The following is a 16,751-nucleotide window of genomic DNA, read 5'->3' on the forward strand; positions in this document are numbered from 1 at the left end:
ATATCTGCGGTCTCTAGTCTTTGGTCAAGTGTTTCACTTCTGACCCAGCTCTCAGATCCATAAGTTAAAATTGGTTTGAACACAGTCTTGTATACAGCTAATTTAGTGTTCCAACAAATTTCTTTCTTATTCCATATGAATTTATTCAATTGACTTCCCACGATACCAGCTTTGCTGATTCTGTTGTCTATTTCTATATTTAGTTTACCATCTTCAGTAAAAATTGTGCCTAAGTAGCTGAAATGTTTTACTTGTTCCACAGGTTCTCCATTCACAGCACAGTTGACATTTTCAATGATTCTGCCTATTTTCATTGTCTTTGTCTTTTTATTGCTGACCTTCATACCATATCTATTACAACAGCTATTCAATTTAGTCAGAGAATCTTGCAGACTTGTAGCGGATTTATTTAGAAGTATAACATCATCCGCATAAAGCAAAGAGCTGACATTAACATCTCCAATTTTGATATCAGGTTTAATACCACATTCCTTCATAATGTGATCCATATAGATAATGAATAACAGAGGGGATAATGTACATCCTTGTCTCACACCAGATTTAACATTAAACCATCTTCCTGTACTTCCTTCAATTCTAACTGCTGACTCACAACTCAAATAAAGACTAAGTATTGCTTGATATAATGCCCCATTGACACCATATAACTGCAGCGTATTGAATAGCTTCTCTCTTGGCACCTTGTCATATGCCTTTTCCAAATCGACAAAACTTAAATACAGATCTTTGTTATATTCCCATGCTTTCTCGACTATTTGTCGTAAAGTGAAGATCTGATCCTGACAGCCTCTATTTGGCCTGAATCCAGCTTGTTCTTCACCAAGCTTTTCTTCCACAATTCTTCTCAACCGTTTCTCAAGTATACTTGCATAGATCTTGCCAGGAACACTCAGTAGGGAAATACCTCTGTAATTCTCACATTCAGTTTTATTTCCCTTTTTATATATGGGTACTATGAGAGCTCTACTCCAATCATCGGGAATTCGTCCCTCTGTCCAGGCTTTCTGAACTATGCAGTGCAGCCACTGTAAGACTCTTATACCACCATACTTCAGCATTTCTGGTCGAATATCATCTACTCCTGCTGCCTTTCCACATTTCAAGCATTTGATGGCTTTTTCTACTTCAAGTATGGATATGTATTCCTGACTGCATGCCTGGTCAGTGTTTTTTATCACTGTGCTGTCATCACTGCTTGTTTCATTTAGCAGTTTTTCAAAGTAATTACTCCATACTTCAAGGATATCTTTTTCTCCTGTTTTCATTTCACCTTTATCATCTCTAATTCCTTTTACAGCACTCTTTCCTCCATTCCTAAGCTTCTTCAACAACCTCCAGAATATTTTGCCACCTTCTTGATATTTATTTTCTATATTCTTGCCAAAGTCCTCCCATGACTTTTGTTTAGCTAGTTTTACACACTGTTTAGCTTTCTTACATTTGTCTCTGTATTCTGTAAGAGTAAAAGCTGACTTATTTGCCAGGAACTTTTGATATGCTTTCTTCTTTTCCTTCACTGCCTCTTTAACTTCCTGTGTCCACCAGGGAGTTCTGATTTTTTTATCCTTGCACACAACCTCACCACATGCCTCTCTGGCAGAATCAATCAATGTTTCCTTCAGAGTTTGCCACTGAATCTCCAAGGTTTGATTCCTGTTCTCAAACTCTTTCATTTTCTTTTCAATAATATTTCTGTATTTTAGTCTACAGTTTACATCTGAGAGCTGCTCAACTTTTATTCGCTTTAAAACTTTCTTACATGTTATTCTTTTCAATATGAAATTCAATTTTATCCTGCTCAAGACTAAATAGTGATCACTTCCAATTTCAAATCCTCTGTACACTCTGGTGTCCTGCACCAGGGAGAAAACACCACTATCAACAATAACATAGTCAATGAGACTTTTCTTATTCCTAGCCTCTTCTCTCCAGGTGAATTTGTGCACATTTTTATGTTGGAACATGGTGTTAGTAATAACCAGTCCATGTCCTGAGCAGAAATCCAACAGATATTTGCCATTATTATTAGCTTTGCTCTTTTCTCCAAATTTTCCCAAAATATTTTTGTATGTCTCACAATCATTCCCTACTCTACTATTTAGATCCCCAACAAGGACCAACTTTTCCTTTTTCATTGTGTCAGTTGCTTTTTCTAAAGCCTCAAAAAATTCCTCCACTTCTACCTTAGTAGAACCTTCTGTGGGACCATAGGCACAAATAAGTCTCATTGTCCAGTTCCCCATTCTCATATTTGCCCACATTACTCTACTTGAGACTGACTGCCATTCAAGAAGATTAGCCTCGTATTTTGTGTTGAATACTATGGCTACTCCTTCTTTTCCTTGATTGTTATTGCCTGAATATAACATTTTGTATTTATTGCTCAGAAAGATCTCACCAGTTTTGGTCTTTTTTGTTTCAGTCACCCCTATTATGTCGATCTGGTACTTATCTAATTCCTCAGCTAGCTCCATTTCTTTGCCATTCAGGCTTCTTACGTTGATAGTACCAATCTTTAACTCTGGTGATGTTGAGTTGGGGTTTGTTTTCAGATTTGTTCCAGTAGCTGACTTTTCGCTGTTCGCCCTGGTTCACTGGCGAAAACAACGGGGGCCTTGTTTAACCGGGCGACGCCCCAGCCGGCATGAAATTTTGTCATGTTGTACCATCATTTTTTATTTTGGTTTAACCAATAAGAATACAATTTGGTCGGCTAAATCCCAAATTGCCAGCCCATCCTCGTTCGTTCAGTATCAAAGTAGATACCCAACAGGGTGCACCATGAGAAGGTGAGGATTGGACATTAGGTCAGAAGCCCTGGTCGGTTCTCCGCATTCCTTTAAAGGCTATGTGGAGGTCTCCTCTCAGTTATACAGCTTTGACCCTTAAGCACCCCTTAAAAAAATCTTATGATCCTAATGAATTTAATGTTTTTTTTTTTTTTTTTCATTATTTTGCTTATATTCCAGGTGTGGAACCAATCTTCACTTTTTCTATGTAGTCAGTAGTTCTTTTTATGCATAATTTTTAGGAACATATCTATCGCGTAAAAAGAGGTTTAGGTGTATATATATTTTTTGATACCTTCTAGATACTACATCTGTCTAATGATATCTTTCTTTAATATGATTTTATAAATTAAGTTTATTGTATGACATTGTGAACCTGTACATATAATTTATTTCTTCACTCTTATGTTTACATTTCTTCAGTGAAATGATATCGTGATTAGCGATGTAACATCACACAGCTCGTTCTAATTTTGAATGATCAATTGTTTGTATTCTACCTTGTAAAAGACTGTTTCCTGTCAAGCCACTGATGATAGTTTGTTATTTTCAAACTGAAATATCTGGCAATATATTAAATAATCATCTTCTGCTAACGCGTTGATAAATCTTAATCAGAAATAATGATATTTAAAACTTTTCTTACATTATTTTTTTGATGTCTCTGAAGAGATAAGCAAGGGAAAAAACACATCAGTATATGAATATTTGCTACTACATGGTAAATTTTTTACTTCTTCCAGAGTAATACAAAATTTAAACTAATTGCTTGTGTTCTTTAGTTAAAATTAATTTTCTCTCTCCCTTTCTCCCTCCAGGGATATTCAGAACAATCCTCTGAGAAACTGTTCGAAGAAAGACTTTTTGGGCCTGGTTTATTTGGAATACTTGTAAGTGATATTTCATGTTTCTGAAGTTATATAAATAGAATATTTTTTCTTTCACAAGTATTAGGCCTGTATAGTCAGCTCTTATTTTAGTAAATCAATAGGATATTTGATATCAGTAATTTGTCTCTGTGTACATCTTTTATTATAATATGTGGGCTTTACTTTCACTTCTCCCAAGCTGGATATATTCAACTACCAAGCATTAAAAGATTTTTTTCCAGTTCTCAATACTTGAGCATATAAATTATTTCACTTTATTATGTTAGATCATGGAAACTAATTACATTTGTTTAATACTATTAAAAAAATAAATACATTTAAGGAGTAATCAATAAGTTAATAAGTATATGAAAACAAAAGGAAAAATTCATGTTTATTCACTTTTTGCCCAACAGAAGAAACTTCTTATTTTCCAGAATGTTCAGATTTTGCTTTGTCTTTTGGCACCTGCAACTTTATGTATGCATGCACACACACACAGAAACTAAGATTGGTTATCTAAATATCAAAATATTTCAAAAACATTAGTTTCAAAGTAGTTATCCTAGGACTTAATATTTACCAAATACAATAAAGTTTACAAATTGCAATTAAATTCACGTAGTCTTCTTTTTATTCCTAATTGCATCTAAGGTATTCTGTTATGACTGTATATGTTAAGTGATTTGATAAACTTGTCTGATAAAATTAGACATAAAGTCTTAAACGTTGCATAAATAAATTAGAGACACCCAAATATCATGATAAGGTCCTGATTTTTTGCTTAAAGTGCCTTGTGAAACAAATCATTTCAGTAGATTTCTTAAAACATCCTGGTAAAGAAGTTGTCTTATAGTAATACATCGATGCATGACCAGCTCAGTATATGTTCAGAAAAGCATGTTCATTGGAATTTTTCAGAGAATAATAATTTATTTAGTTTGGCTATTCCAAAATTCACTTTGCAATAGCCATTCAGAAAGAACTGGTTGACAGAAATATAAGTTCTTTCTTTTTTGTTTCATCATTCTTAATTATGTTTAAAGTACAGTTTTTTTTTTTGAAGTTGTGATGAAGCTGACTTTTGTTGAGGATTGTTGAAAGTAGCTGGATTATAGGGATCTTCCTATGTGAGTTAGTTTTCTATAGACATCTAACAATAAACTCCTAGTCCCCCCTACTTCTTTTTATTTAAAGGACATCAAAAATGTTAGATTTTCATATGATTCAATCTCCAGAGTAAACCTGATTATTTTGAATGACAGTTGTTCAGGAAGCAAAAGAAGTCTTCTAGGACTTTAAGAGTGTTTCCAGACAATACAACCATTGTCAACATAACACCACTAAGTGTGTGGTTTAAAGTTCTCTGGTGCCAGAGCTTCATCCTCAAATTTTTCCACAAATAAATTAGCAATAGGAGGTGACAGTGAGGTGACCATTGCCAAGCCAAATGTTTGGAAATAAAACTTTCCTAGTAAAGAAGGAAGATTGAAGGCAATGATGAAACAGTCATATGATGTCAGGAACATATAATAGCAATTGATTCCTCAAATGGAACATTAGTAAATAAGACTGCTATATTATTATTATTATTATTATTACAGGCGACTCCAGGAAGTCCTTAGACTCATTGAGGGAGGCCCTAAACATCATGGCCACACAACTATATGACATTCTCACAGTATCTATCATACCTTGCCTTGAACTCGCTCACTGTCCTAGCACCCACAACAGACTCTGGCAGCTTATTCCACTCATTTACCACTCTAAAAGTAAAGAACCCAGCTCTAACACCCCTGCTAACCACACTCTTGCTCAGCTTCCATAGGTCCCCCAGTTCTCCCACCACCAGTCCTGATCTCAAAAATATCCTATGAGTTAATCCTATAGAAACCTTTAGCAATTTGAATGTCTCAATCATTATCTCCCCTTTTCTGCCTATCAACTAATTTCTGCAACCCACAAATCTTCAACCTGTTCTCATATGGTTCATTCCATAGACCTGCTATCATCTTAGTCACTTGCCTCCGGATCCTCTCCACCTCCTCTCCATCAAGAAGGAACCTAGGTGACCAAATCTGGGCACAGTAGTCGCGATGAGGTCTTATTAAGGCTCGGTACAGAGGTACAATAACTTGCTTGTCTCTGCTTTTCAAGGTATTTTTCTACAACCAAGTGAGTTGATGAGCTGATTTAGCTACTTTTGCAATGTGCCACCCTAAACTTCATCCCCCTATCTACCAACACTCCCAAGTCCCTGGCCTCATCAATCTCCTAGAGTACAGTTCCACCAATGTGGTATACTGCTGCTAATCTTTTCACCCCCAAAATGCATAACCTTACATTTTGTCATATTAAATTGACATCCATTCTCCTTAGCCCAGAACTCCAATCTATCCAAGTCGTCCTGCAAGATTTTGACATCTTCTGCATTCACTATTGCAGGCCATCCATCTTGTATAAATGCTTTCACTCATCAAACTCGTTCCACATGTCCACGAATTCCACACCACACCGTCTGCATAACCTGCGCATGATATCATTTGCGATTCTGGCCCTCCTCCTAAACTCCTCTCTGTCATACCGTGGCAACAGACTCGCCATTCTAACTCTGTCACTCTTTTCTTTCACTACCTTTAACAATACTTTCAAGTTCTCTCTCAAATATCCAGGCTATTATTAAGAATGTTTGAGAGATGAGTTGGATATCTGCTAGTCTTTCAGCAAAAGGAGCTGAGTTTTAGAGGCTAGTGTGAGCCTTAAGAAGCTTGGATAAATATTTATAGAGAAGGTAGGTTGCTGCCAACTCTTGGACAAAGAGAAACATCAGCTTTATGTATTTTGGATATGCCATTTAACCTGAGAGCAATCGGATGTATTGATTTAAGTTGATTTTAAGATGCTCTCCGAAACCAACTGTATTAAGGATATTAAATTCTACAATAAAGAATTTCTTTATTGTAGTAATAATTGATGGGTGTACCTTTCTGGCAATTCATATAGTAAAAGTATGTTTGCTCTGTTCACTAAAACCTTGGTATTATCAAGGTCTACCTACTCACTTATGAGACCTCAGTAAAGAAGGTCCAAACCGGTCTGGGTAGTGACCTTCCCTCATAATGTAAAACAGTAATACATCTCCTAGGAGCTGCGTTTTACATTATGAGAAAATATTAAGGACAGTGATAGTAGCTTGCTCCACCTTTGCTCTGAGTTGCCCTAGTATTGTAACACCAGGCATAGACTTACGCTTGGACTTGCCGAACGTTCTTCAGCATGAAACTCTTAGATTTCGATCTGCGAGTTTCTTATTTGGCTTTAAAATAATGAGGGATTTTTTATCCCTTTAATTAAATAAGATATTAAATTCTTCTAAATAAACCTACAAATTTATCTGCATTGTTTATTATGTAATTAATTCATTTTTAATATTTCTGATTTGCTTTATACAGTTTATAGAACTTGTTCTAGAGACCAAATGTGGAACTTTTTCGGGCCACTTCAAGCCTCCAATAAGTAGGGTGGCAGTCTCACACCAGGCAATGTAATTCATCTCTCAGCCAAGCCTACAGCAAGATTTGAACCCATAGTCCATTGGTTGGAGAGTAGATACCTTCTACTTGGCCAAACAGACCAGAACTTGTGGTTGCTAGTTGAGGTTCTATTAGGAATCATTGATTGAGTTCAGATGTGTGTAAGTGGTGATATATATCATTTATGTTGGAGTTAAGACCATGAATATTGATGAAGTGCATATGAAAGTGTTTTTGAAATTTTTTTTGGTGTGAGTTTTTTATTTGTTTGGATTTTTATTTATTTATTTTTGTTTGTTTATTTGAATTTTTTATATTGTTTCTTGAGAGAAAATTTTCTTTTTTTTATCTACAGTGTTATTGAAATTATTTTCCAGATTAAATTATCTAGGAATTAATCTCAATTACTTCCTAACTGGTTAAGAAGTTTCCGAATGTGTTGTCATCAGGTTCAATCTTATGTACTGTCTAGTGGCTGTTTACTAGCTGCCTGTGCTATGATGTTGTTGGGAGAGAACATCTGGTATTCTGCTAAATATGCAATAAGTGATTGCATATTAAAGGATGTAGGGATGGATAGTGAGTTGGTGGCATGGTAAGAGGCTGTCTGATGGGTAATAAATATTCAGTAGTTTGTGGTAGAGCATAAGGCTGACCAGTGGTACATTACTGTGCTTTGGCCACTGCCATTTAGCTTGTATGTTAATAACATTGGGGATGGTTTGAAGAAGATATTCAATTATTTGTTGATGATAAGTTGAAAAGGACAGTAGGAATGATTATGTTATGTAGTCCTTGCAGGAGGATTTGAATAGAAGGGCACCCTGGACAAATGGTAATGGACACTAATTCAGTGGCTAAGGTTATTTGGTATTCTGGTAAATACATGACAATTTTGTTTAAGATCATTATCAATAGAATTTCTCTTCACCTCTAGTTCACTGTAGGTGAAAAAGGAAATTCAGTGGGAATTGTGAACATTAAAATCTCAAAGGAATTTGCCTTACTATCATGGAGTTTTGATCGGTGAAAATTAGCATTTAAAGAAATGAGAGCAAAAAGTTCAAAATGGTTAATGGCATTAGAATAATAGGCACTGCCAATTGTTTGATAAATGAGGCAGAGAGATTTTTAGCCAAAGAAGAGCAAAGAGAGAAGATTCAAAGTTGGAAGATTACATAATACATCAGAGTGAACATTTGCAACAAATACCATAAAGATACAAAGAGTTGAGATATCTATAAAGATAAATAAGAGTATAGTTGGGAAAACTAAAGTAGTAATTTAAGCTGAAGTTTGTGTTTCTTTTAGGAAAAATAGGTGTTGTTTTGCAGATTGAAAGTAAATATTATTGAGGGTGACACTTAAAGCATAGAAATTGGGGAAGTGAATCTGGAAGGTTTTGTGAAGTTGGCCTTTTTATGCATGTAAATTATTTATTTTCATTTTGAGTATTCATGGTAGTTATTTAATTTGAACTGAAATTTGGAAGGACAGAATATACAGTAATGGAATCTTTAAGTTTCATTCAACTCTTCTGCAAATCACATTGTAGCTTAACATTCTCCATATACCACTACTCCAGGCAGGTATACTCTTGGCAATATAATAACATCAGGATTATTCATTAGTTGAACTGGGAGCCTCCTAAAGTATTCCCATTAGGTTCAGTCCAGTATACTATCTAACTGCTAATCTGTGGAATAAGCATTTTAAAGTTGTGCTCTTGTTAAAAGAAGACATGTTGGTATATCCATGATATTTGATCTAACTCTGAAACATCACTATTGCATGCTGGAAAAAATATGAAAAGGTAAACTGAGTAACTCTGGAGTCCAGATATGGTTTTTTGGCCACTTGAAGCTGCCAGCAAACAAAGCAGTGGTATTACTCCAACATTGAACATCATCTACCACCATATGGTGTCCTCTATCACAGAGGTTTGGTGCCTTTACTTCAAGTGATTTAGTTAATTCTTAGAAGTTTCTTCCAGTCTGGTTTAATGCATATTGCTGGGGGGATATATCTAAAGCTGCAAATGAACCTACTAACATGAAGTTCTAAGCAGAGGATTTGGTTGCTGTGGATTGATTAGATTTATTGGAGTTTGGCATACTCCATGTTTTGATGGCTATAGCAATTTAGACTTCTGACATTTTGTCCTAATCATGTATTGATTAAGTCTACAATTTTTTCCTTGTTAAGAGAGGGGTCAATTTTTATTGTAGCAATTTACAAGCTTAATGATCCTTATATTGATTCTTACATCAGTACTCTAACTGACATAGCAAAAAGGAAGCACAAAACTCTTCATTTACATTAAAGCCTAACTAATATCAGGAAATCCAGTCTCATCACTACAAATATATCAAAATTCATCTGTAAAAACTATCAATGAATCCATATTTACTTATGGTTCCCAGACATGGAACATTACTACTCAAAAAGCAGTTAATATCATTGGAAGCTTTGGAATAACATGCCTTTGATCAGTACTAGGATATACATGGCAAGATTACATTCCTAATGCTGTCATTCTTGAAGAAAGTCAGCAAAAAGACCTGCTAATACAAACAATTCAGAAAAGCCAGCTTCAGGTGGTTGATATACTAACTTAGATGTCTGCCTTCACCTGTGTTCAGTGCTCTTGCTTTCCACAAACCAACTAATGGAGACAGAGGCAGGTCAAGAAAAAGTTTTGGCAATTCTCCATCCATCCAAGATGGGTTGAGCCCAAGTAAATTTTTTTTTGAAGATGAGACCAGTGAACCATCTGATATTTTCCAGTTGGCACATAATAGAGCAAATTTGCTCATTTTCATTTAATCGACTATCTCCATGAATTGTTATGTGCTCATTTCTGTATATATTTCTCTATTCATACATGAATGAACAATTAAGATAACGAATGATCCTGATTATATTCCCATTATTTTTCTTTACCAGTTTCTTTTCAACAACTTTCCTTATCTTTCTCTCAAGTATGCTTATATAAGTATGCTTATATAATTTTTTTTTCCACAGGAAGTATCTACATAAGCATACTTATATTTTATATAGAAATTTTCATACTTATAAAACTTTCCTTTTAAAGATTTATGTAAGTATGGAGATTTCTTTGTTAATTCTTACATTCAATTTTATTGTCATTTTTATAAATTGGTGTGAGGAGAGCTCCACTCTATCATCTGGGTTTGACCTTGTGACTTTGTCTTCTAATTATACATTATATATACTACAAAAATTTTATACTGCTGTACTTGAGCATTTCAGGCTAGATTTGCCAGCTTGGTTGGCTGAGTGGTTAGTTTATCTATTCTCCAACTAGCAGGCCAGATAATTCCCACTATGGGCATAGATTGTCCTTAGGTGGGAGATGAATTTCCCATTGTGAGACCACCCTGCTTACTGGAGGCCTTGAATGGCTTAGAAAGAATTCCATATTTGGTCATGGTTGGATCAGGGTTTCCAGACAATGATAAAGAAAAATGCCAAAAATATAAATTAATAAAAATAAGGGGCGGGATCCTTAATCCACTCACCCATGGTACTAATACACTATAAGTTTATAAAAACCTTTCACAAGTAGGAATCATATAAAAAAAATGCCACCTAGTACAGGTTCCTATTCACATTTCAGTTTTCTGTTGGCCTTTTCTACCTTGAGCATTGATATGCATTTATTATTGTATTCTCATGGATCTGTTATGCTACTGTTCTGTTATCTAGTATGTAATTAAGTTTTTCATTAGATTGCAAGTTCAAATCCCAAAATGAGTATTGATGTTTGTGAATGTCTTTGGGTGAAAGATGAATTTCATTTGCCCAATGTAAGACCATTGCCCCATTTATCAGAGGTCTTGAAGTGTCATGAAAATGTTCCATGTTTCATCTCTAGAACAGGATTTCTAGATTATTAAAAAATAAATAAATAAATGATTAAAAAAAAGCTTTTTTAATTTTTTCCATGATATTAATAAACTATAAGTTGACAACCTTTCATGTGCTGGAGTTGTATAAAAAAATCTGGAATATCCTTTTCTTCAGTTTTTATAACTGTTATAATCTTTGATTCCTTTTGTGGTACTCTTTCCTCATTTCAAAGCTTTCTTATTAGTCTACAAAAGATTTGCCACTTTTGTGGTATTTATTCTCTGTACTCTTCTCGAAATAAACCCATTTTAATCCTTTATTAAGATAGTTAATTGTGAATTAGTATCATAACAGTGTGTAACAGAATATCTTTAAATCCATGGATTGCCACAGCGTTCTAACATATTCAAAAGGTAAGTAATAGAACAAAGAGAGAGAGAGAGAGAGAGAATTATCTTAGTGCTAATCTTAGAAAAATGGCAAGGTATGTGCTGAAATAGCAGTTGATAATAAAACTCTCAAGTGTGTAACGACTATAATTTTTACTGTGCAGCTATGAGTGAAAATCAGTACAAAAAATTATTGAAAGGCAGAAAGCAGAACTGGAAATCTAATCTATGCAAATTTAGGGATCAACCAAGCATACAGCGATGAAGTTCTTTGTCCCAATGCAACATATATTCCATTTCTAACCAGCACTTGCAAGCAAAATGAATCACTCAGCCCTAACACCAGTGCAGCTATTGCTAACTTAATGAGTGTGATTTGCAACTTAGAGAAAGAGGTAACTAAAATAAAAAATTCTGCTGAATACACCTCTGCCAAAATAAATTACTTTTTTTACATTATAGTTGGACTAACAGAGGAAATCCAAGAACTTAAATCTGAAAATACAGAACTGGAAAATTTGAAAATAGTAGGTGTCCTTAAGATCCATATGAAAACATGTATGCCATAATACCAAAGATCTCTTAGAAAATTCAAGTGGATTTTAATGAAAAGGACATCAAAGCAGTCCACTAACTCCAAAATGCACAAAAAACCATGCCAAAACATTATAGTAAAATTTTGATCTGGGGAGATGAGAAACAAATTGCTGGAAGGAACAAGAATATAAAATACAAAATAAGTAAGAGATATAAGTAGTAATTTTAAAAATGGAAAAATATACTTGAATGAATATTTTAGTGCAAATATGGAACACCTACTCTATGCAACAAAAAATTTAATTATGACAAACACTATAAGTATCTCTGGATAAAGGAGACAGTAAATTCTTAATGAGAAAAGATTACACTTTGCATATATGGAAGATAAAGTGTGAATAAGACCTTCAAAAACTTTAAAAATAACAAAAGAAATGGATTACTTTACAATGGATTTTTGATAACATGGATATTGGTTTAACTATTTTTAATAATTGTATAATTCAAATGATCTAATAGAATTAGGAAGATTTTTACATTTTAGTAATGAGCTGACTTTAAAAGCATTGCATTTAAACATACTAACATGGATAAAAGAGTTCAAAAGCTGACTTATGATATTTAGAAGGTTTTAAAAAATACTATCACTGCAGGGCTTGCAACAGATCTCGGGGATTAATGGTCTTTACTCGAAGTTCTTTAACAATTAAACATATTAGCAGTACAATAATGGAAACAGCCGAGAATATTAACATTTACTTAGAAAACTGCAATTACTACATAATGGCTATTTATAGATCTCATACGACTTTACACAAGCACTGATAGCATTCTGCACGACATCGGTTATGCTAATGTTATCATGATTGGTGACATAACTATTGATTTGCTAAGCAACTGTTGTCATTCTCTCGATCACATTGGCTTATTAGCCATGTATAGCCTTGAGCAATACATAAATGTTACGAGAAGGGATTTCAGTTACTGTGTAATTTGTAAGAACACAAAGTACAGATAAAATAAAAGATAAATACAAGAAAGTTTTGATGCTTGCTCACACCTCCCACGAAAATCCTGGACTCAGCTTAATAGAATACGAACTGGTCATGGTGTATGTGCGGACATGCTTTTTAAATGGGGTAAACGACCATCCCTGCATTGTGATTGTGGAGCTCAGAGACAAACTGTGAACCATATTGTGACTCAGTGTTATCTCAGAGCATATTCAGGAGACAAATTGGACTTTTTAAGTGCTACACCCGAAGCTATGAACTATCTGACCAATATGGATGTAACCTTTTAATTTTATTGGTTTTTAAAATGACTTTTGACTTTTAATTTTATATGTTATTAAAGTGTATTGTACTGCATGTTTTGATATTCATGCCATACGAATAAATAAATAAACAGATAAAATCCATACAGCAGTGTTTTTACATTTCAGTAATGATTCAGTAACAGCTACCAGATTACTTTCTGATAGCTGTTAAAATCCATCTACAATCAGCATCTACAGACAAAAGATGTCAGTGTCCAGTATCCTAGAATAAACTACAGCATGCTAAAACATAAATTAAGTTCTATATCCTGGTAGTAGATAAAATTCACAACTAATATTGATGATGCGTACTGCAAATTTATTAACATATTAAATACTGAAATAGAATATGCAACTATCATACTCCAAGGAGATAGGCACAAATCAACGAAGCCATGGATAACACAAGACATAAAATAATATATAAAACTCCGAGTTAAGATGTATAAAAGGCACCAATATATCCTCACAATGAATGCTATGAGCATAGCTTCAGACATTATAGGAATCAGGTAAGCTATAAATTGAAAGAAGGAAAAAATGAGTATTCCTTAATGAATTTTTGAAATGTGAAGATAGTTCCAAAAAACAATGGAAATTCTATACTTGGCAAAAATATCTGAGAACCAACACTTCCAAGATTTAGTAATGATAACAGCAAGCATATAGATTTAAACAGTGAAAGAACTTTAGCAGAAAATTTTAATAATTATTTCAGAGCTGCCAATGAAAAACTTGTAAATATACCTAATACTCTATCAGTAAGTTGAACTTTTAAAACAAATGAGAGCTCAATGTACTTTTTTTTTTTTTTTACTTGTGAGAATGAAATCAAAAATAATATAATGAGACTTCTGCTCTAGGACAAGATGGTATTAATGTCAGCATTGTGCAGAAATATTCAATAGATCCTTTGATGACTATTTTCAATTTATTATTGATGACTGACATGGTTCCAAAATAATTTAAAAAAGCTGCAATAATATCAATTTTTAAAAAAGGATGAAAAAATGATCTTAAAAATTATGGGCCAATCTCCCTACTTCCAGTTTTCTCTAAAATATTAGAGAAATTAGTAAAAAATGTAATAATAAATATTTGTAGGAAAAAACTGCTACTTCTCTAAGAACCAGTATGAATTTAGACAGAAACTAAGTACAGGTAACCCTCATATAATGCGGTACTTATATGACCCCCTCTGCAAATTATAGTAACCCTTTATCTTTTCATATATTTTTCACCGCGTGACTTAAAAATCAAATTTTATTTTCATTAAATTTGTGTCTGCCCGTATAGCGCATGTAGTTATAAGTAGCGAATTTTAGGGGAAATATCCTTTAGCACGCATGTACGTCCATTGTTTACCGTATAAAGTGTTAATTATTGTTGAAAGTTGTCTTCGTTTTCTGCCAGGAAAGCGCATTAAAAATCATAAGTGTGTTAATCTTCTAAAGCTGAGCACTTCATTTTCTTCTGAGTTACATACAATATGTAATGCTTTTTTTATGTAAAAAAAATTATTTCTATAGTAATGGCCACAGAGGACTTTTGCGATATGGTTGAAAACGAAATTAGTGAATTAATTGATGGGGAAATAGATTTAAATGAGGAGGAACTAGTGTTAGATCGTTACCTATCGCTAAAACCTTACTTTTACTTCTTCCTATTATCTACTCTGCAGTCATAACTATGCTTACCAAAATTTTGAGTTTGTCCCCTTGTCGGATTTGCATAATATGCAAATTTGTTTTTTAACACTGCGCCAGCTTATATCCTATAATAGAGTGGATTTCTATTCAGCGAGATATACCCAGATTCTTATGCATAAACTCATTAGTAACCCTTACTGACAGTCGTGGCCTTTAAACTAATTCTTTAACTACCAATCCCCTCCTGTTTATGGTTCAGAATTTTATGAGTGGTGAGTTGACTGTCATATTCAGGCAAGACTCAGAATTAAACAAAATACATGTTTATTTGAAACTTGAAACACATTTACAGTTATATTATACCACATATTCAATAAACTCAGTCATGCAAAATCAATTCTAGGTTATAATGTCAATTCACATTAAATTAGTTCAAAAATCATATCCAACCAAAACTAAGCATATCACTAAGCACAGTACTACCAAAACAGTAACTCTCTCTCTTTCCTAAATTTCACTTCTAAGCGCTGAAGCCTAATATCAAAGCAATCTCAATTCAATTCTACCTGTAACATATATCACACAAATTTGATTGTGCCTCTCTCATTAACAAATCGGTCCAGGACAATATGCCAGATGGACATCAATTATGTTACATATCACAAAATTCTACTTAGAGTTCATTAGCTAGACTGTCCAAACATCAATCATATCACAAGGTAATTTCTTCTCTCCAATGCAAACTAATTAACATGAAACAAAAAGTCTACTTTACCATCACTGAACTGGAATCAGGTCTGCTGTTCTTTTCTACCTTTTGTATTGCCTGCTAATTGAATCTTCCATCATGCCACGTTGCAGGGTCAGGTTACCATTCGATAGGCCTATCTTTGTATACAGCATCGTTTCCGTCCGAGCAGAGTGCTCGCTATCACATGCTGATACTCCGTCAGGAGTTCACCGAACAGACTACTTGAATCTCCCGCCGCTACACATCACTCTCTTGTGCACCATCCACTCGAACAGGAAGGCCTCGGAACAACAATCGATGAGATGAAAAAAAAAGAGCTTCGTTGACCTCGCAAGCCCCTTTTATTTCTCTTGTTAGTGCCCTCTTTTTCCTTCTGAATTTTCCACATGGCAATATGATAGTCTTGTCCCCAGGTAGGGCGCTGTAGGTACCTGGGGACGAGACTATCATAGTGTACATCACTGTCTAGGGCTTTTCCTTGTACGGCACTGCCTCGGGCTTTTTGTTTAACATGCATGCGACCATTAGACCCTTGCTCACAGGTTACTTAGATCACAGAAAAATAAGTCATCTCAAATGAAGGTGATATTTAAATAATTCTCTTCTCATAAATAAATAAAACAATATAGTATTATGATATCTTACATGAAAGGCAAATATTTTCTTATACATTTAGAAATTTCCCTTGTGGTTCTGCTGGAGCGCAAGTTTTTCTTCCTTCAGCCTCAATTTTAAACATGTTAAATCCTGAGTGAATGGTCTGTCCTTTCAGACACATCAGTCAGGATCTAATAAAACTCCCCCCCTTTCTATAAAAATTTTTTTTTGGATAAAATTTTTTTTTCTTTACTCCCCTTCAAAAAAAGGTCTTCTGGTTGTCAGCAAAGTTCTTTTTTGACTTCCCTCAGTTCTGTGGATATGACTCTTAACTTTAGGTTCATGTTAAATTTTTTATGTATGAAATTTTGTTATTTGTCTTTTAATTTTTCCACCCCCTTTTCTTACTGTTTTAAAATTTTCCT

General features: G+C 34.1%; 1 protein-coding gene across 2 annotated transcripts in view; it reads left to right on the forward strand.

Annotated features, from left to right (window-relative positions):
* The window catches only part of LOC150101113 (all-trans retinoic acid-induced differentiation factor-like), a 131,050-nt gene that overhangs the window by 56,384 nt on the left and 57,915 nt on the right, over window positions 1-16,751 (forward strand). For both annotated transcript variants that reach the window (XM_090401363.1, XM_090401362.1), the window contains exon 4: window positions 3,629-3,700. In XM_090401363.1, the coding sequence (XP_090257489.1) occupies window positions 3,629-3,700 (72 nt within the window). The remainder of the gene's footprint in view (window positions 1-3,628; window positions 3,701-16,751) is intronic.

The sequence above is a fragment of the Typopeltis vanoorti genome, chromosome 12, assembly GCF_054136105.1.
Source record: "Typopeltis vanoorti isolate ZY-2024b chromosome 12, IOZ_Tvanoo_1.0, whole genome shotgun sequence".
Taxonomy (NCBI): Eukaryota; Metazoa; Arthropoda; class Arachnida; order Uropygi; family Thelyphonidae; genus Typopeltis; species Typopeltis vanoorti.